Here is a 21,638-nt window from a genome sequence, read left to right as displayed (position 1 = left end):
ATCTTTAAACAGCAAAAACTGGCACATTGAGTCTAAACTCAGAGCAAGGTAAAGTCAAAAGGGGGATTTTCTTTGTGTGCCTGATGGGTTTTCCCTGCAGACATGCATATTTTTATCTGTGCTGTTTTCTTTATTGTTTTAAATGTGTTAAAGGTTTGATAAAAAAATGGTGATGTTATGAATTTTCACCTGTGGTTCACACTATTGATTTTTGAAACCAGACAGTAATCAAATAAATCTCCTTCACATATTTTCTGCTGTGGTCCTACATCTGTGGACATGATATATATATCAGGAATTTGTACAAACATCAAGTTTACCTCTGCAAGACAAGAGTCGCGCATATTAGTTAAAATAAAATCATTCCAAGAGATTGAATTCTATAGTTCTTACAGCTCTATGAACGGAAAATATTTTGACATCTCAAGAAACCAAGAGTTTCTTAATCTCTGTAAATAGGTTACTGTTCTCTGTAGCAAAACCAATACCTCTTCCTTACAAACTGTTGTAAAATACTTTTTCCTAGTTTAGTTACTGGCACATCTAGTCAAGTTTCTCCAGTGGTATTTATTTATTTAATTAAATATTAGAGCGTCTGTTTCCATCTCAGAAGATACCATTAAGAACTTGCGAACAGATAGGGCCTGTTGCAATAGGAAAAGGGGTAATGGTTTTAAACTAAAAGAGGGTAGGTACAGACTAGATATAAAGAAGATTTTTTTTTATCATAAAGGTGATGAACCACTGGAACGGGTTGCCCGGAGAGGTGGTAAATGCCCATCCCTGGAAACATTTAAGGTGAGGCTGGATGGGGCTTTGAGCAACCTGATCTAGTTGAAGATGTCCCTGCTCATTGCTGAGGGATTGGACTAGATGACCTTTAGAGGTCCCTAGCAACCCAAAGCATGCTATGATTGTGTGGTAGATCTATTTATACTGTAATTCAAGATCTGTGTTCTACCCTAGTACTTCTACAATACCCAGTTACTGCTATTGGTGACAAAAATGTCCATGAAACAATGGAAAATGTAAGGAAAAAATCCCAGACCTCAGCCTCCTATTTTTGAAGGGAAAAATGTAGTAAACTATACATTACTACCATATTTTGTCATGGCTTTGCTGTTTCATCTGTGCCTACATCTATGTTAGTATAAAAGCAGAAATTGGTTTTCTTAGTAAATAAACTTTTCTGCTTGAAAAAAATGGGGGATAAAATTGCTTCTACTTCATATTAAATATTACATCAAATGAAAATTTTAGGATTGAAAAATGATTTTGAAATTAAAAAGGCTATTCATTTTGAAAAAAGATAAAGAATTACTTCCTTTTTTTCCAGCTAAAACAATGCCCAAAAAAATCAATTAGTTTTTCAATATCTTCAGTGATCATAAACTGCCTATCTGTAAACTCAATAAGTGACTGGAAAATGTAGCTCAGCATGAATTAGAACATTAACATGTTGGTTCAGAGATAATAATATGGATTTACCTTACCTACTGACAATATGAAGAGCATAATGTCCCAAAGCTTTTCTTAAAAGGAGAATTATACATATACAGTTGAAAAAGAGATATATACAGGAGATGAGAACTGCATAGCACTAGCCAGCAGTTTGTGTCCAGTTTCTTTAGTTTCAGGCTGCATGGCTCTCACAAATGAGATAACAGTGAGTAAACTCTATATTTGAATAATCACATAGTGTCAGAACTGTAACATTAACCCCAGGGTACAGAGGATGATTGTCTGACAGAGTGACTCCGATTAGAACACATCAAGTAAAGATCTCACTGTATCCTATATGACAGAGTGGTATTTTATAGTCTTCTGTCATTCTCATTAAGAAGGAGTGACTTTTTACTTAAACGGTGGCATTTGCTTACGGTGAGTCACAAAAACTTTATGTTCTTTTTTGTATATGACCTTAAGTAGCATTGCCTTCCAAGGTATAACCATGCCCTTTGCTGATTCCTAGCATGCTTTTGGCATTTAAATTATCACAATAATTCCGTTGTTTCTGAATTGGACTCTAGTCCCTTAGTAGTGATTGCTGCAGACTAGCCACGGCCTGCAGACCTGTATAAAAGAGCCTCTTCAGGAATCCACAAAAGAGGCAGCAGATTGGGGGTCCTCAGTTAAGAGTATCTTTTCCTTTGGATTAATGTTCTTCCTCTGCTGTGCTCTCTAAATAAACCCATTCTCTCATACTCATGTTCTCCTAAGGACTATGATGTGTGTATTCAAGTGATACCGTCCAGAGGGAAAGGGATGCCAGCTACTGAGTCGTCTTCCTCTTATCCTCTGGGTTCTTAAATTGGCAACCATGTGATGGTCTTGCAGATGCCTTTGGCACACTTTTAGGAGCTGACATTGATTGTGATCTTTAGTTTCTCTGTCCCATACCTCTGTGAGTCACTGGAAAATGTTGCTGTATTACTCGATGACATTTTTCCCCTTATCTCGGGATCTTATGGCCTCAGTCTTGTTCCTTATCTTCCTGCCATTGTCTCTTTATAATTTCAGGCTGCACTTTGGTTTAGTCAGTTGTTTGCTAAAGTGTGTCTCTGCCCTGTCTTTTTTAGGCTGCTTTCCCTTTCCTGAGCGAAGTGTCCTGAGAAGCCACATGTAAATGTGGTAGGATCTTGATGACCTGTTAACTTATGTGCCATGAATCTCCTTTTCCTTTCTCCACCATTCCTTCTGAGAGTCCTGTGTACATAAATTCCCACTCATATTTCATTCATACTGGTCTTAAGGTTTCCATTATGTAGCTCCACTTGACAGAGCTGAGGCTCTAATCTTGATGAATTTCTTTCTCTAGACTCCATTTTTCTTGCCACTTCAGTGGCAACTAGGATAACATAGAGTGCTATGTATTTGCTGTTTCTTTGATATCTCAACAACAACTGATCTGAACCCAATCTATCCAGCATTCTTTCATTAATGGGAGATTTTTCATTGAAGAAAGAGAAGTGGTGGAGAAGAGAGAGGAGGCAGAACAGAATGTCATGTATAAATCCTCTATTAACATGTAGACACCAGCACTACTAGGGCTGAAGAGTCTGGGACTGTCTTGGATCCAATCTGTTGAGCTTGATCTTGGCAGAGATTCACCTTGTTCAAGGGAAGATCTGGTTGTGGGTATATCTTAACAGCAGCCAATGGGCCTCCTCCTGCATGAGGTACGGGTTATTTCACTCTTCCTCTGTAGAAGACAGAGCATTAGAGCTTTTTTTTTTCTGATCTGGAAGATAACACTAATAAGTTATGTCAGTTTTCTTTAAATCAAAATTAAGAGTTGTGCTTAAAGTCTAATTGTTTTGACAATAAAAAAGTGGTTTATGTAGACTTTGTTTGACATGTTTGCTGTAGTAATTTATACTCTTAAGCAGACTACAAACTAAGTAACATAGAGTGATTCTTCAGACATGCACTGTAACTGCCACAGGAACTGTATGCTTGCTTCTCATGACATGTACCTCTTGTCTCTCCAAAAGAAAATTTCAAACCCAAATATCACTCCATTCCCAGCTGTAACTGATAGAAGCTGCACTAAGAGAACTGCATTTGTGTGAGAATAATTTTTTCCTTAAAGATGGAAATTGAAAAAATCCACTCAATTCTCAATACACCAATATCAAGAAATATGGAATGCAGACACAGATACACTAAATTCATACCTGCCAGTTAATCCCCATGAAAATAATGATTTTTATGTTTTTACCACTCATGAAGGAGACAACAAAGAGACTTTGCTGCAGCCTCATTGTTAACTGATCTTTAGGTGAATCTTCAGGTTACTTGGAATTAAACAGACTTTTTCATTCTACCGTATATGTAAGTTTTTTTAAAAAAATCTGAATTCATAATAAACTGCTTTTAAAAGTGAATTTCTTTGTGAACAGAACCTGATAATGAAATGTTTAAGACTGTCGGTTAAATTAGAGCTCTCTACAGGAAGCTCATCTCTGGCAAAATCATCCTAATCTTTTGTATGACATTACTGAAAGCAAAGTAAATACACTATGCTCTATAGCTTTAGTGAACAGTATGTCTGAAACACTGAATAATTACAATGCACCACAGCATTTTGTTCAGCACAGTATAACTGATCATCTGTCTGTAATTCTAAAGTAATATAATGTTTGAGGATATAGTAGTGGTGACAGCACTATAAATTTATCATTTAGATCATAGTTATTTTCATAAACAGTAACTCTAATCTTCATTTAACTTGCCAAGAGCTTCAGTTCAGGTTGTACAAATACATCCAGATAATCACTTATTGCCCTAGCATAGTTCAAATTGAAGGGTGATCTATGGGACTGTGTGCCAATACATAGAGAAATCTGAAGGCAGACTAAATTAGAGACATGTTTATTACTGGGTTGATAACTGCAGCTGTATCAATCAAGGGAGTGGTGTATAGCAGCCTGTCAATACCAAGTACACCCCAAATACAAGGTTGATTTGCTCTGGCTGTACTTTTATCAATGCCATTTCATAGTAGCAGCATAGCAACCATGAGGCATAGTCAGGTCCATTGTATCATTTCTATATGACAAACAATGTATCCATCTTTAAGAATTGTGACTGTTGTCTATATAATAATTATTATAATAATGGAAAATATTTGACCTGGGTGCGAATGATGAATGGGAGAGGAAGTTCAGGTGTCTACAAAAAATAATGAGTTTTGGTGTGATTCATGCCCAGTAGTATAGGGAAATACATTAACACATTGACTTTCACCCACCTATTTTTAACCATCAGAAGGGTTTAGAAATAGAAGAAAAATAACTGGAGAACACAGACCATAAAGTAATTTAGTGTTGAATGTCACACTGCAAGCTGATATTGTTTCTCCTTGTTCTGAGTGCACATTTAACTTTTATAGCACTTTCTGGAATTTCAAAGTGATGTTTCTGAATTTTAATTCTTCTACGAAATAGAAAGACACAAACATTCACATTCTCGTGATTGAAGACGCTAGTCTAAACAGTCCAGTTGTCTTTTCCTCTATGAGCATTGAACCAGCAAAAAATGCAACTCAAAATGAGGTGTTTATTTCGCATAAGAATGAACAAATCGAACTATGAATAAGCAGAGAATAAACCCCAGAAATCTGTGTGTATAACTATGGTGTAACCAAAACCAGAGGCTCTATTCTAATATCATAATGTCTAGATCTTTTAAAATTCCTGTAGGAGATCGTCTCTGAGAACCTAAAAACTGGAAAAAAAAATTATACATGTGTAATCTGATATTTTAGAAGTAATTACAAACTCTTTGTAACACAGCTAACAACAGTTCTACCACTTCTCAGGCACGTTGGCTACACTGAATAGGAGACTGCAGTATAACAGTGTATGCATAATGACTAAGATTGACTTTATAATAGTGTACATTTTGCTACAGATTGGAATAAAATTCAAGAGACGTTCAGTGGCTCAGTTTAATATTTCTGTGTTTGAGGCAGCTATGCTGGGATTCGTATTCAGAGAAATAAAATCCTTTGATACTTTTCAGATTCCTTTCAATTGCAACTTTGATCATGCAACCAGCTCGTGTCCTAAAGATGAATCTGAAGAGGACAGAAAATGTGGAAAATAACAGAAGATGGGTGGGAACTGAGATATATAATGTGTCTGGCAGTTGACAGTTAGAAACTCTAATACCAAGACCTATTCAGTCTGCATATTTTATGATCTGTTTTGTGCTTTTTTATCAATAGGAATGTTATACTATAAAGGAAGCAGACATTAAAAAAGAAATTCTACAAGCATGTCTAGGATAGAAGTGGGAACAAATGCTATAGCCCTTCGAAATCCAGGCCGTGCACAGCTCCCAGAGACATCATAAACACTTTAGTTATTTCGCTATGTGTTGCCTTCTTTCGGATGTTTCTTCATACAGTATAGTCATCTTCTCTCTCAAGGCTGCAGCATAAAGGAATAAACCCATCTCCAACCAGCTCTATGTGAAGTCATGGTGTCTAAATAATTGATAAATTCGTGATTCCATGGAGTAAATGAAAATAACATTGTTCAAGATCTTAATGCAAAGCCAAGGACTCACCAGTTACAGAGAAGGAAGCTAGAAGTAGCTCTTCTGGGTCTAAGATGAGATATTCTGAAGTGCCAGCATAGGACATTTGCAACTTTGCTATCTTGTTTCTGTGGATAAATAAATCATTTAAGCTTTCAAGTCTAACAGCTTCCCTGGTATGAAATTCACTTCAGAGAAAAAGTAGCCATTTATCTGGTATTCTCCTGCAGCATGTGTTTCTCCTGAAAACTGAATATGAAAACATGATAGTATGAACAGTCCAAGGTTGTGGCTCTGAATCACTCCTATTACTGGCATTTGAGGGAAGCTGTCTTTTCTACAAAATTTCTGAACTCTTTGTCACTCCTCATGTGCATAAATACAGAGTAAAGTTTCACTATTGTACAGCCAATATCTAACACTCTTAAAAGCAGATTTCAAGTTTCGTGAGTATTTAGCTTCCGTTTCACAAGCTGTTAAATGACTAGTCAAAATGTCAGAAAAAGGAAATCAGTTCTGCAGTTTTCAGGTTTTATTTTTATCAGTTACAGATAATTGGCCTACTTATGCCTAAATATAAGTAACAGAAGTTAACACTTCACTGGTTGCTAAAATGAGCCTGGCAATCTTGAACAGCAGTAAGATGTATGTATTAAGTATGGCAATATAATACCATACAACAAAATTCCACCCACTCCTTCCTGTGGGGGTTTTTGTGAAATTCGACCCTGCCACACTTCTGCAGCACAACCGCTGACCCCGGGAGCAAGCTCTTTGTTTAAGCCTTGAAAGCAGCAACTATGAAAAATATAGGTGACTTTGAGATATTCATTTGGTAGTTATAAAGAAGAACACAATAGCTATTCTGTGCCAGAGGAAAGGTGCATTTAGGTTTTGATAACGTCTCTGACTGTGGCCAGTAACAGATGCATATGGAAGAATATATGAACACAATAGGCTTCTTTATCTCTTTTGATATAGTATGACTGTAGCATGTTTTCAGAAGGGAAAGGATGGTATTAATCGAGCTAAATGTTGATGTCTCCATGACAGTTACAAATATGTGAGTTGCCCTTTCTGGAATAATAATTATGTAATCAGTGGAAAATGATCAACAACTTCTGATTCCAGGTTCTCAGTGTCACCATAAAGTAGACACCAGAAAGACAGAAAATCATGTGTGTCAGCACACTTAGTGGAACAGGGAGGAGGGCTTGATGTATAAAGCTGGTCTGCTGACTGTGGGAGCTGATACTGCTGAAAATAAGTTGTTTCTCACCATTAATGTAGGACGCAGCCATCCCTCCCCCCCCCCCCAAAAAAAAAAAACCAAACAAAAAGAAATAAGATGCTAGAAAACTTATGGATTCAATTATCAGGGCATTTACTAGCTCTTCCTCAGCAGAGATCTCATGGAGCAATGCAAGTTTTCTCATCTTCCTCTTTGTTTTTTTGTCTGCTAAACTGATGGTTTGAAGCATACAAAGTTTTGGAAATGTGAATAACATGTCCTGACTACCAAAGTTCAGTTACAGAATGTGATTGGTTTTTAAAGAATAAACTTTATTTTCACCAGTCTCCTCTGACTTCTCAGTAAATTTTTTCTTTTTTTGTTGATTAGTCTCACATTCCTCCTAAAGATTTTCTTTGTAACATTATTTTTTTCCAGCAAAAGTTATTTAGGAATTACTCCTTAAGAAAAAAAAAAAACAACTTCTTGCCTAAAAACTTTTTCCTTAGACCTCAGGTATATCAGTCAGATCAGTGAAGTCATGTTTACATTGCTTTGTTTTTAAACATTCATGACTCCACAAGGCAGCCAATAAAAAGAATATACCTCTTTACTGACAGCGTGAAATGGATCACTGTGTAAGCCAAGGCTGTTGAGATTCAGTTTCCTTTCGGTTTGCTGCTTTGTTTATATGTGCTTGGTCTTACTGACCAAGTGAGTGACTGCGCTGCCACTACACTCAGTGGTGAAATTGCCACCAGTGGAAATGAGACTTGAATTCCAAATCACAGCAGTGCAGTGGCACTCAGATGGGCTTTTCCTTCTGGTCTTTTAGATTAAAGCATATTGTTGATGATAGCCTTATGGCTTCCCTGATGTTCTGAAGCCACGCAAGCAGAGTGTGATAAACCTAGGTAGCTGGATGCATTTTGTCAACAAAGCTCTTTTTTAATAAAAGGATGTTAACCACTTTCTCAAATATCTACAGCTTCCCTGTTTTATTCTTGTTCATTGCTAATACATAGAAGTGGTGGCTTGTCTTACTCGAGTTTCATACTGCCACACTCAACATCCTATGCCACGGTAGCATTAGGAGGGCACACATTGACAAGAAAACAAAAATAACTTCAGTTCCTTCCTTTCTAGAAGGCTTCTAAAGACAGAGTGTACACCATTATATTTATATGGCAAAAAATCAGGGGGCAGCTGCATTTATTCGTAATTACTGTTGCTTTATTCCAGAGGAACTGAGCTTGAACTAGATCTGCTCTAACAAGCAAAAGCAAGATCATGCTTTTGAATGATGGCTAGTAGATGAAAGGGGCTAAATTTCAGGAAAAGACAAATCTATTTTGGCAGTAAGCAGCTGGCTTTACTGCCTTCTGAGCTTCACTTTTTAGTCATTCTCACAGTTTGTATTTCTGTAATGTGCTGCAAACAAAATGATAAATTCTTACTGAGAGACGTTACAAGGAAATATGATATTTCAAATCCTAATTCATGGAATACTATGGAAAATTTTGTAATATAAAGTTAGGGTCTTTATTTCTCATATCCTTTCATTGTCAAATAATTTCATCTGGTTTATGCCATGAACAATTTTTGTTGTACTTTATTTAGCAGTATGTTTTCCTATGAGTTTATCTCCACATTTCACTTCATTATTTTTCCCATTTGTTATATTCAACAGCACAGGATTTTGAGATACAAATGTGACCCAGGTGAAGACGTGGTTTTATCTGTGTAAGTGGTAGAAAGCTAAGTGTTTGTGGTTTTCCTTGCTGTGTGGATGATGTGGTTTTCAGATGTTTTGTAATACATCGCTTTTAGTGGACTATTAAGAATTCAGTAACTTGTCCCATTAAGAAATTTTTGTTCTAGAGCCTGAGGCTTGGATTTTGACATTTGTACATTAGCGAGAAGTTAATCTCTTTCGAATCATTGTTATGACTAACTCCTCCAAAATATGAACTCAGCTCTCAGAACCTGAGTTGCAACTCTCAGATATGAAACTACAGTTTGCTTTTTGTAAGAATTTTTCTATAACCAATAGATTTCTCATCTTATCAGACTACACCTCACATGACTTATAGAGGGACTGACTCCGGAAATACTGAGCATATTAATTCCTTATAGTGATAACTTGCTCCATATCAAGCCCCCTGGCTCACTCCTGGGACACTTGGAAGATGCAGCAGGTTAGATCAACATTCAGTATTTTTCAGCCTGTTTATCACAGATCTGCTCCTATCTTCCACAAAGAATTATATTCAGCTGTTTTGTCATTTTATCACTTTTCTATAAGAAAAGATACAGAAGTAAATTTTGAACCTGAATATTTCCAGGTGGATGCTTGAAATGTGGAGGTACATTTTTCATTTAAAATCAGTCAGCCCAACTACCTTCATCTTTTATTTTTTTAAGTGACAAAGTAGAAAAACTGTATTTCAATTACTAAATCACATTCATAAATTTAGTCCCATTTTGAGGCTCATCTTCTTAACAGCAATGTGCTGCTGTAGGGAACAATTTTCTTCCAAGACCATGACTGACCAAGAAATGCCTGATATAGAAAATGTTTTGGTTTTTTGCCGTGTTGGTAGGTGTGCATGTTTTTGATATTGAAAAAGTTTTTCAATATCTTTCACCCCAGACTGTTGAGAGTGTGTGTATGGTTTGAATCAGCAAGGAATTAACTTGTTTTAACAGGTAAGTTATAGCTGATGGAACAATAACATTCAGCAGTCTAATCTGTGTGAAGTGGAAGGGATTTGTTAATGCGTTGTGCTATTTAAGAAACATGCACAGAATGTCACATCAAATCTTCTTGTCAAAGCAGTCTATCTGACGTCCTTGTCAAAATCTGAGCACTTGACCTCATGCTGGTTTGCTTTCTTAGGAATGCAGGTGCTGGAATGGAATGGCATCCCCTTGACTGGGAAAACTTACGAAGAAGTCCAGAGCATTATTGTTCAACAGAGTGGGGAAGCAGAAATATGTGTAAGACTGTGAGTTTTTCCCCATCTTTCTGTTTCCATTTTTTTGGCTTTTCATGGCTTTTTTTTTTTTTTTTTGAAAGTTATAGTTGTTAAGGTGGAACCTTTGTGAGCACGAAGCAGCAATGTAATATTTAGCAAGAGTTCACTGAGTGTGGGAGGTCTGTTTGTTCTTTCTTTCTTTCTAAGCCATAAGGAAAGATAAGCTGAGGCAGATGTTAGTAATTATACTTTTAGAAACAATGATATCTCTGTTGTCAGGCCACAATCTCCTCTCATTGATACACATACAATTCACTGAATTTACTGTGGTTAGAAAAAGATCGTAGTTTAGCACTAACTGGACTTTTATTGAAATTTGTATCCTTTAGATGACAGTAATTTAGCCATCATGAGAAATGTATAAACTTGCATTCAATACATTAAAGATTTCACCTTAAAAGAACCTTTTCTTCTCAGCTCTTTAACAACATTGCAAATATGTATCAGCTAACAAGGGGCCATGCTTGGGAGCTGCTTTCTGTCATGAACCACTACTCATTTATCTACTTAATACAATAATAAGGGTGTGAGGAAAGAGTTTATTTTGTCTCAGGCTTCTTGTTGCTTTCTTTAGGGACCTGAACATGCTCTCAGACTCTGAGAATCCCCAGCACCTGGAGCTGCACGAGCCAGTAAGGGCAGGTGAGCCACAAACTGTTGCTTTGATATTGTAGTACCGGGTAGCAGCCGAAAACTGGATGTGAGATAAGCTAGGATATTAGCATTGTAAGCTCAGATGTTATATCCCAAATCTTGCCGTGGGCAGAAAGGGGACCACATCTTATATACAAAGCCAAACACTTATTGTTGGCTATTATTATTAGCCCAGTTCGATCCTTACTGGCACGGTCAACACTATCTAATTAATACAGTAAATCTCACAAACAATACTGCAGCTAACATTTGTTATGGAAGGAAAACTTCCTGCTAGCTACCCCTTCATCTATATATGCCACAGATAATTGTAGCTTAATGGTCCCCCTTCAGCAGCTTCTTTGAGCCCTGTGGGCAGGGCTTTCACTCTGAGGGCACTGCAGCAAGTGGACTGTGTCATGAGGAACTTTCTGGGAGAAGTGTGATGTTTCTGGTGAAAGTTTTTGACTCCTCCTTGCTGGCAGGTGGATGATGATGATTCCTTCCTCTTTGCTTCAGGATCTGTCTCACCAGTCAGCAGCTCTGCATTACAGATGACTTGACAGGATATCATACACAATGTGTGTGATATGTTCCTGTGCTTTTCTCCTTCTGATCCCCTAAAACTGCTTTTGCCCAGCTCCTGAGTTTGCATTCCTGTCAGGGACTGCCCAGAGAGTTGCTGGTAGCCCTGGGGCCAAAGCTAGTAGCATTCTGCTGTCAACCTTGGCCCACGTTCCTGTGAGCTGCATTATTACACTGGAGGCAGAAGTACTTCAGTGTACACAGTGCAATTACAGTTGTGCCTTTTTACATCAAAAATATTGAGAATGGGCATTATACCATACAGTTATACGAGGTGAAGCATAACTCAGAGAAGTTAAGATCATAGCCATCTGGTCATTAGACAATTGCTGTTGCAGCCAGACAATCTAAAACAAAGCTCCTAGCAAACTGGAGCAGATCCAAACAACACACACCAAGTCGTAAGACCTATGTTAGCTTAATACAAGGTTTGTGGCCTGATATTAGTGATGAAAATACTAGGATACAAGGCTGCAACAGGAAGTACTTTGTGTGAAGTTTGTTTACATGACTTCTAAGATGGCAGTGCTTTTGGGGAGATTCCCGTCTAGTCAATCAATACCATGACTGCAGACTCTAATCATGGTATTAGTGGTATCTAATCTGACTTTGAACCAACATCCACAATCTTACTAGTAATGTAGCCCTTCAGCAAGCTCAGTGTAGATTGAAAGACTGTATTACACAGGTTCTCAGGGGTTCATTCCGAGTTCTGTGGTTGTGTGGTTGCTTTTTTATCAGTCAGTGCACAAGTTACCAGGATTAAATCCTCCATTTTCTGACCATGTAACTCTTGCCATCTGTTAATATACTTACCATCGAGGTACCTTCTGTGGAAAATGGATGTTATTGGTATTAACTGAAGGCAAACAATGAGTCTGACAGAGCTTTGGGGCAGAGCAACCCACAATTTTTTTCTTAGTCATCAGATCAGAAACACCAAAGGCATTCATAGATACTGAAATTGTCTTTTGAAAGAATAGAAGCTAGAATACATAACACTTTGTATTAATGGAGAAAACTCAAAATGAGAAAGAACAGACAGGTAAGTAAATTGTCCCATTCCTTCAGGCATGCTTCATCCTAGTCTAGCAATCTTCTAGTGGCTTCTGATCTGGAACAACTCTGTAGAGTCCCTACTGACTGCCAAGCCAAGTCTTTCTTGCCATTACCTCTGAGGTTTTGCAGACTGTCTGTGCTTTGGAAAGGAACAATCTCCATTCCCTCTAGAAAAAAAGAAAAAAACCTCACAGCCTAGCAGGTAGGATAAGGCTAACATATTGCCTAAAACTTCTCATACTTCTGAGAACCTGGGAAGCAAGCTGAGCCTGGTATTCTTTTAACACTACATGCTTTAAGGCACTTATGAAGCTTACCTGACCTCATTTTTCTGTTAAAAGGAGATTGCCATCTACAAAGGGTAATTTCTCCCCACTCATTCCCGGGTAGCAGGGAGGGCAATCAGACCCCTACCACAGATGCCTCACATAGGTGTATGTAATAAGGAAAGACGAATCGGGGCTTTTACTCTTCATTTGCATTTTTTTTGCTTTGATTTATCTGCAGTGCTAAAGTTTTGAGCCCCTTTTCTCTTTATTTTTTGTATAAATTATCTCAGCAGCAGAATTCAGTTTTATTGAATGTCCAGTTGATTAAAAAAAAAATGTTGATATTAAAGCTTGTTACAACAAATTCCAGATACTTGGTGAAACTGCACCCGTTCCAAACAGTGAAAGTTTGCACAGGCCAGTATTTAAAACTGTAATTTGCTCTGATATGGTTCAACATCATCAGCAAGGCCTATTTTTCTTCAACTAGAGAATAATCTTCTCAGAAAACTTGTGAGATGAGTAACACAGGTTGACAGAGTGTGTAGTATAAAGATTTTAATTGGGATGTTGATATTGTGGGGGAGATGTCTATTTTTTACAGGTTGTGTTTTGCATCTTCACAGTATACAAGCAGACAATATGAAAATTTCTGAAGATTATTATCCTATCCCTGTACCACAGCAAGACGGATTTGAATGTCCTAGCAATTATCAACACAAAGCTCTCTTACTTTAATCCAGTAGATAAAGCGAAGTCCCCAGGGGTTGATCCCAAGCAGCTGGCTGCAGAGCTCCAAAAGGTTTCACTACAGCAGTCACCTCTGGTTGCTTCCTCAGGAGTGGAAAAGGGATCTCATGTTCACTCTGGAACCACTTCTGCCACCTCCAGTGCTGCTCCCAGCCCTGGTCAGCCTGGTTCTCCTTCAGTGAGCAAAAAGCGGCACAGCAGCAAGGTAAGAAACTTCTCAGTTATGTGGCAATAACATTTTGCTGACAAGATGAAATTGCCCATTTATCTTCTTTAGTGTAGCAAGAAATCACAGCATATATTGATGAATTCATTTCTGTGACAGTGATGAATATTGCTGTTCAGATATAGAATTTGGACACAAGGAAAGGAGATTATGTGATTTCTCCAAGGTCGTAAAAGATTGGGCCCTCTCTGAAAATAGGTTTCTTGAACTTAATATTTAAAAAAAATAATTACCCTTTTCACTGTTTTTTGCTGTTGCTTTTTAAGTGCTTCCTACATGATGGTGAGGTACTAGTTCCACAGAAGCAGCTGATATTACTGACACCATAATTTCCCCCTCTGTACTAAGCTACTGTTTGAAGTGTTGCAAGCTGTGAATAATTATTAATTTCTCTGAAAGCCAAGGAAAAAATAAAAAATATATGTACCATCAAAATGTGTTTGGTCACTAGCTAATTCCTGTGAACTTGTTAAGCATAATTTCTCATTTTCTTTGCCACATTCAGTCCATTTCTCAGATGACCTTCTTTATCCTTGTGCACCCACCTGCACACCTGGAAAGGGCCGAGTGGGAATTTAGTGGCATTTTTTCACAGCTGAAACTGAAAACTAGCTCCTAAAGTCATCTGTCACATTTTTGCATTTTGTGTCAAAAAAGTTAACACTTGAAGTGGAAAACAATCCTGTGAAGACCGCATTTGCTCAAGCAATTTGAAGGACAGCTAAAGCTGATTTCTATCCTGAATACTCAGCTTCTCATTGTCTTACTATTGGAAGTAAAGCTTCACATTACAAAACTGCCTGATTTCTAGGTATTTATTTCTCTGTATCTTTGTTCCTTCTTGGGACTGTCAAGTTCCTACTGCATTATTGATATGTTTGTGTTTGTGTATTTGCTGTTGAACTGTGTTTTGAACTACAAAGAAGTTAGGTACTGTACAAAAGAAACCAGCAAATGGTGCTGGCTCATTTCAGATAGCTCTTCAATACGCTTGCATAACTTTCCTATGAAGGGAAACACAAAAATCTCTTTCATCCAGCAATTTAGCGAAAACTGTAAATATGTTTAATGATCAGGGGTTTTTTTGGATATTAATTCTGTCTTGCCACAGTTCCCATAGACTTTTTATTAACGAATTCAGGTCTCTGATGTGTAAGTTAAATCCATGGGTCGAAATTTACTGCAAGCTAACTTCAGGGATCTGGCAGAACTGCCTAATCATCAGGTGAAGAGTTGGTTTCACAACACCTTACTCTAGATATTATATACGTCTACCTACGAACTAGTTTGCCATGTGCTTTATGTTTATCAGTGAGAATAGTGCACTTCTGAAGTACAATTCCTGAGGCTGGATGAAACCCGCCATTGAAGTGCAGGCACTGCACAGAAAGGAGAGGGCAGGGCTCAGTGCAGATGTCACTGTCTACATGGAAACCCCTTTCATTTGGGTAGACTGTTGTAAAACACGGTGCATGGAGTGTTGTATGGGAGGGGTACGTGTTGTACAGGAATGATGGGGAATTTCACGAAGATTAAGAAAAAAACAAAGGACTGACTATCAGAGGCCTCAGGCAGGAATGCACCAAAGGACACGTAACAAGCACATCCTAAAGAAGTGCAGATAAATCAGCAGACACCGAGATCCTGAGAAATGCACAAACTTCTCAGTGAGCCGACTCATGACCATATGTCGGAGGAAAGACTCAGAATTCATGGAAAGGACACTAAGAAGTACCACTTCTACGGCCACCAGAGACCATCGAGGACCCCATGGAAGCCCCACAGAGACCCAGGCCACATGCAAATAAGATAATTAGTTCCAGGAGACAGAATAAATATGTATGAACATTCCGGCAAAAACTTCATGCACATGCATGTAAGAGAGTTATATAAGCTTGGGGTGAGGCAACATATGGCATGCGAGTTAGGAGAAGCGATCACCCATGCATCCGGCACTGTAATAAAAAAAGCCTGTTTTTTAATGCTACATTGGTGTTAAGAAATTTTATTCCCGATTTCGGTGACAAGATGAATCACAGTCCGAAATTCACTGCACAGTGTACGGAGACCTATAAATCCTCGATGTGCAGTGTATCCTGGAGAGGTGCTTCTCCCTGCTCACATGAGAAGACTGGGTTCCCAGCTTTGGCTCTGTAGCAGGACACCTAAAGTTAGATGCATAAATTTCATTTTCTTCTTCACAGAGAATTTAGTAATCTTTTATGAAAATTCAGCTGGAGGCTTATAAGGATGAAACAAAAAAATATTAAAAATAATGCCTTTATGTAGGGGATGCAAAAGTCAAAACTAATCAGGTAAATATTTAAAACATTCTTTCCTTATTTCTGAAAATCACATTGCAAGGCATTTCTTTCATCACAGACGTAGCTCTTGTTGACTTGTATTGTTTCTGGTCATTGACTGCAGGCCAAGTTTATAATGGTGCTGAGCTCTCTTAGAAGAAAAAGCTACTGCTCATCCCTTCTGGAACGGCTCTCTGCCTTGGGCTGACAGCATTTCTAGGCAGCTGCAGCCTTGCCAAAGTATCATGACAGACTAAATATCCAAACTGCCTAGACCTTGTTTTTGTTACTGTACTTATTTTCAGCTAGTAAGACTTTTTTTTATTTTTAAGCTTTTTGTATAGAATATATACACCAGAAATTTTGTAAGAATCTCTTTGATATTTTGCAGTTCTGATTCTGTCATATTTAATGTATGTCCTGTTAATACAGATAGTTCATAGCATCAGAGCCTGGCATTAACAGGGTTCAAATCATGGTAAGTTCTCCAGCAGGTGTGATGGCATTACAAAGCACACACGGTCTGTGAGTGCATGCAGGGAGTATCAAAATTAGAATGAAATTAGATTGGCCATCACAGGAGAGATTTAACCTTTGGGAGCCTTGAGCTGACTCTATCCTGTGCAGACCTGTTTCTTTTGTAATGTAGATGCATAATCATTCTGTGGTGCAGATTACATCCAGGATGTAAATGCACTATAGAAACATTTAATTGTCTTTGTAACTTGAAGAATGAGTTGTTTTTCTAAATCCTCTGATACTTTAGCTCCTAAAGAAGACAGCAGTGAAATGCTTTTCCTACTTCTCAAATTAAACCTCACTGAGCTTCTGATAAAGAAAGATACTTATTTTCATCTCTGTCTTTCAATCCAGATCCAGCTTCAAAGCTGGCCCAACTCTGAGCTGGTGGTTGGATCAGATGACCTTGAGAGGTCTCTTCAGACTAAATTATTCAAGTTTCTTTGAAATATTTGGGTAGTCCTTCATGGTCAGGTTTAAATCTGCTGACATCAGAGAGAAAACAAAATATCTAATATCCTGAATCACATCCCTTTTCTCTGAACTCACTCTACCGTATTCATACTAGTACATTCTGTTTTACATGATATTTGGGGTGGACAAACTTATTATTTTTGCTATTCAAACTTCTGAAAAATTAGACCACTTAGAGTATCCAGCAGTGATTTCGCAGCCCTGGCACAGCTAACTCAGTGTTATTTTGTAGCATTGTCAGTACTGTCAGTGCTAGTACAGACTGGTGTCAGAACTACTAAAGTATGCTAAAATCCATTTGTAGAGATAAAGTACAACAAATGTAATCCTTTTAAGCCCTACTTTGAATTTTTGCATGATGCTCAGGTAGGTCTCTGTCTTTGGCAAAAGGAGTGAAATTCTCTTTTTGAAATTCTGCTTTCAAGGACCAAACAAGTTTTAGGAGAACTTTGCTGTCAATCTAAAATACCATTTAAGATTCAGAACATTTTGTAAACTGTTGATGGTCTTTTTTAGCTGTTAGAGTGATTACACTTCTTCAAAAGCTTTGTAAGATACCAAGAAAAGCCAATTTAAAAATTATTTTTGAAAGGTACATGCATTTCCAGAAAAATCAACACAATATTTTCTGAAAAAGCATATTTTCATAAAGAAACACATCTAGAAGGCCAGGTAAAGCATGTAAAACAAAAATAAGGCAACACAAGACAGTGAATACAACTAAGTAACATGCAGGTTTGGGCTGTTTCTCTCCCTTGTTTTCTGTTGTACTAGTGTTTGGCTGGGATTTTTCTGGTTAGTTCTGGTCTTCAGACCTGAGTGATTAAGGGGATGTTTCTTCACCACAAACACGAAAAAGGTAGCGCATCACCTTAACTTCACGCTCTGGTCAGGGAGACATAGGCTCTGCATTGGCCTAATTTAAAACAATTCATATCCAAAATCCTGAGAAAATCTCTAAGGATATTTATGGAACATAAAGCAGCACAAAAGAAGCAGATGAGTTTTACTCTTCTCAGGAAGTGAAAGAAATCCTAATTACACAGAATAATATATCAGGCTGCTGGTCACATCTGGAGAAATAGGAAAAGACGCTTTCTAGATCAGTCTTCCGAGAACAGTGAGGGTGTCCTTGTTTGCAGCCTTTGTTTTCTGCTGCATCAACAAAGGAAGCAGATGTGGAGAGAATGCAAAAAATATTCAAATCCTGCTACTGAACCAGAGAGAGCTTTCTTGCTTGACTGATGGCTTGCAGATTAGAGGTATGTCCAGGGTGGCTCAAGGGCACCATCGTTTAACAAACCAGCATATTTTTGAGAGTCCAGTTTTAAAGCAAATGGTGGTATCATTTTCCAACTACCAACAAACACAAAGGAAGAAAAAAGAGAAAAAAAAAGACACTGAGGATTTTATTGCCTTTGTCAGCAGCCTAGAAAAGCTCAGCAATAGAGAACAGAGAGAAACAGGCAAGATTATACAGCATCATGAAGGGGGGGACAGAAAATTTAAATTTCATATCATGAAAATGTGTGGAGGAATTTAAAGATGAAGTGGTGTAGATGAACTGATTATCAGAAAACACAGAATAAAGCAAAAAATATTACATGAGAAGGCTTGCAACTGTGAAGTCCACTTATACACATCACTCAATTTTAGTACCATTCTTTACGCTCTTTCTACCCACTTTCACCTAAACTCCATTTGAACTAGTGTAACCTTTGCCTTTCAACAGAAGTATGGCTGTGTTGTGCTTGACATAGTATTTGCTTTCTCTCTGCAACATTCACTTATTTTTAGACAGTGCTAATGCTATATGTCTCTCTCTCCCCATGTCTCCCTGCATGACCAGTCTGCTCAGACTGCGGAGACTATGGTGTTCAGTTTGCCTGATTCTGCACTTGCATGAAGGCCGATCAAAATGGCTGGGTTGTTGAAATACCAGAACTGTTAGTTTTGAGCATACAAACTGGACACAACTAAGCAGCAGCTTTTAAAAATAAGTGGCAATACAGCAGCAAAAACAAGATCTGTTAAAAAAGTTAACTTCGAAAATCTATTATTTCCAATATGCATATGTGTATATTTGTGAGTGTGTACTTATGTATTTATTTATGTGTTTTAATCTGGCAGCCCACTGAAACTACAAAGTCTGCTTCCCATCCAGTCACTGGAGAAATTCAGGTAAAGATGTAGGTTTTGCTGTGTAGATTGTTGTTACTGGCTGCATATTTCTGATCAATAAGTTTCCAGAAACATTCTCCATTAACTGATTTCTCCTTCAGCTAAACACCTTGAAACGCAATTCAGTGCTAGATTTTCACCTCTGTTTTTAAAGCTGACTTGTGAAATACAAACAAAAGAACCGAAAATGCTGCTGTTCCTGAAAGGACTAAAAATGTAGTGAAATTATTTTTAATCTTTAATCTTTGGACATTTATTGTGCTTTACTTCAGAAATTCCCAGACTCTTTACATTTAAGCAAAGACTACTGTGGGTTTCTCATAGTGCAGTGGATTTATTTCTATGCAATGCCAAGTTTTTTGTTCTCTAGTCTTTTACTCTAGTTTTTCACTCTGGCTTATAGAAACAATGGAAATGGGAGCAGCAGAATAAATAGAGCCTAATTTCCTATAGATTTCTGTCTTTTGTTTCCTTAATTCATCCCTCTCTCTTATACTATTACTAAGGGTCTTTCCATAGTATTATAACATCCTTCCCAGGCTTCGGCTCCAGATAGTCAGAATTTGTGTAATTCCTACCCAATAAGATGGCTATTGCTCAGAATAGTATCAAGGGTTCAAATTTCAGCTTCTTTTTCCTGACTGGAATAGATCAATTCTGTTTTTTTTTTTTTTAAACTAGTACTGACAGACTTTGAAAGCCAAAGTAAACATCTAAAATCATTTTTTTCAAAGGATTTTGGAGAGGTATTGAATAATTTATGAAGTAAAAAGAACAAATAATCTTACTGTATTTTAATGCATTCCCTAGCTTCAAATCAACTATGACAAACACCTTGGCAATCTTATCATCCACATCCTTCAGGCAAGAAACCTTGTTCCCAGAGACAACAATGGCTATTCTGACCCCTTTGTTAAAGTTTATCTTCTTCCAGGGAGAGGGTAAGTGTAGGAGAAATTTTAACCTGAACTTTCTTTTATTTGGGTTTATTACTTGTCACTAATAAGCAGAACTGAGAGTTACTGCTGTAGAAAATCCAGATACAACACCAGGACAAATGATGGAATCTTAATAGAGAGCCAGATCCTATTCCCAGGAGGCTGTGTGTACTTTGCTAATGACCGCAGGGACTTCGTGATCTTTCTTACAGATTAAGTTTTTTGTTCATATTTCCATATAAAATTCTAATACACGTAATAATATGTGTTAAACGAACAACGGACTGCTGAAATGTACTAAATACACATAATACTTTCTGTAATACAGAAAGCTACATGTTAAGGTTAGAATGGAATTGTTGCTTCAGCTCAAGACGAATTTGGGACAGATTTGCAAACACAGAGAATTATAGCGTCTGAGACAAATTTAAGGTTGCAGTATAATATCGAACTTGATAAATACTAGATAGAAAACATTCATTCTGTGTGATTTTTTATGAGTTTTTTCTGAAGAGCTAACACGTGATTTTAGAAATTCTGGTAATTTTGTATCTTATGACTATATAAATCACTAATCACTTTTTCACAGACCATTGCTTTTTTAGACTCTGCAATTACAAATAGCTCATTAGTGTTTCCTTTAAAAAATAAGCTTCTGTATCAGCAATACTGTAACTCTTTTTTTTCCCTTAAGTTGCAGAATGCCATATGAATGCAAAAATATACATGGTTATAATAAATCTGCTGACTTCAGTGACACAATAATAGATCTAAAGCTGATGGATCAGACCTTAAATTGCAAAGAAAGTTCCTGCAAACTTCCCTGCTTGTGTAATAACATTCACCCTAAAAGACTCTTAGTCTAGGACCAAGCAACTTAAAATCTGTGTTTCTGTTCTATTCAAAGCAACAGGAAAGTGGATGCTCAGGTCACAGTTCAGCATTTGGCACGTGGACAAGTACCACTAAAGACACATGAATGGTACAACTAAAAGCAAGCGTATTCTTTTGTAGTTTGCTAATTCTAGCTATACAACATTCAAGATTGTTCACTGGCACTGGACCCAAAGCTATTACTGAATATAATGGGAACAGATCCTAAATCTTGAGGGGTTTTTTAATGCACCTAAGAGTCTTGTAAAATACTTGTCAAATCAATCTTATCAGAATTTTGCAGATACATCCACTGATGTAGAAATAAGGCTTTGAACTAGAGAGATGTGAACCTGGCAGAGGTCTACCCCAGATCCAAGTACAGGTTTAAAATTGTGGCCAAGCTAGGAAGAATTTGGATTTTAGTTCTGTTTGAGTTCATAATTTTAAAATATGGCAATGTTACGGTTTTGCGTGAAACTTGGGGCTTTTTAGGGAATAATGAAAATGAAGA

At 37.5% G+C, this 21,638-nt stretch overlaps 1 protein-coding gene and 1 long non-coding RNA gene across 12 annotated transcripts in view; one reads left to right on the top strand and one right to left on the bottom strand.

Moving 5' to 3' along the window:
- PCLO (piccolo presynaptic cytomatrix protein) overlaps nucleotides 1-21,638 on the top strand; it is a 400,793-nt gene that overhangs the window by 294,902 nt on the left and 84,253 nt on the right. For 6 of the 11 annotated variants that reach the window (XM_075428595.1, XM_075428598.1, XM_075428597.1 and 3 more), the window contains exons 11-15: nucleotides 10,176-10,284; nucleotides 10,889-10,956; nucleotides 13,604-13,815; nucleotides 19,263-19,313; nucleotides 20,124-20,254. In XM_075428595.1, coding sequence (XP_075284710.1) covers nucleotides 10,176-10,284; nucleotides 10,889-10,956; nucleotides 13,604-13,815; nucleotides 19,263-19,313; nucleotides 20,124-20,254 — 571 coding nt within the window. Of the gene's footprint in view, nucleotides 1-10,175; nucleotides 10,285-10,888; nucleotides 10,957-13,603; nucleotides 13,816-19,262; nucleotides 19,314-20,123; nucleotides 20,255-21,638 lie in introns of those variants that run through there. The other 5 variants (XM_075428596.1, XM_075428594.1, XM_075428603.1 and 2 more) reach the window with 5 other exon arrangements.
- Nucleotides 6,099-21,638, bottom strand: part of LOC142362209 (uncharacterized) — a 76,207-nt gene continuing 60,667 nt past the window's right edge. The window contains exons 7-8 of the long non-coding RNA XR_012764807.1: nucleotides 13,594-13,783; nucleotides 6,099-6,173 (exon numbers count right to left, since the gene is read on the bottom strand). This is a non-coding gene — a long non-coding RNA (uncharacterized LOC142362209). The remainder of the gene's footprint in view (nucleotides 6,174-13,593; nucleotides 13,784-21,638) is intronic.

This window comes from Opisthocomus hoazin, chromosome 8 (genome assembly GCF_030867145.1).
Source record: "Opisthocomus hoazin isolate bOpiHoa1 chromosome 8, bOpiHoa1.hap1, whole genome shotgun sequence".
Taxonomy (NCBI): Eukaryota; Metazoa; Chordata; class Aves; order Opisthocomiformes; family Opisthocomidae; genus Opisthocomus; species Opisthocomus hoazin.
This window is presented reverse-complemented; position numbering and strand designations above follow the sequence as displayed.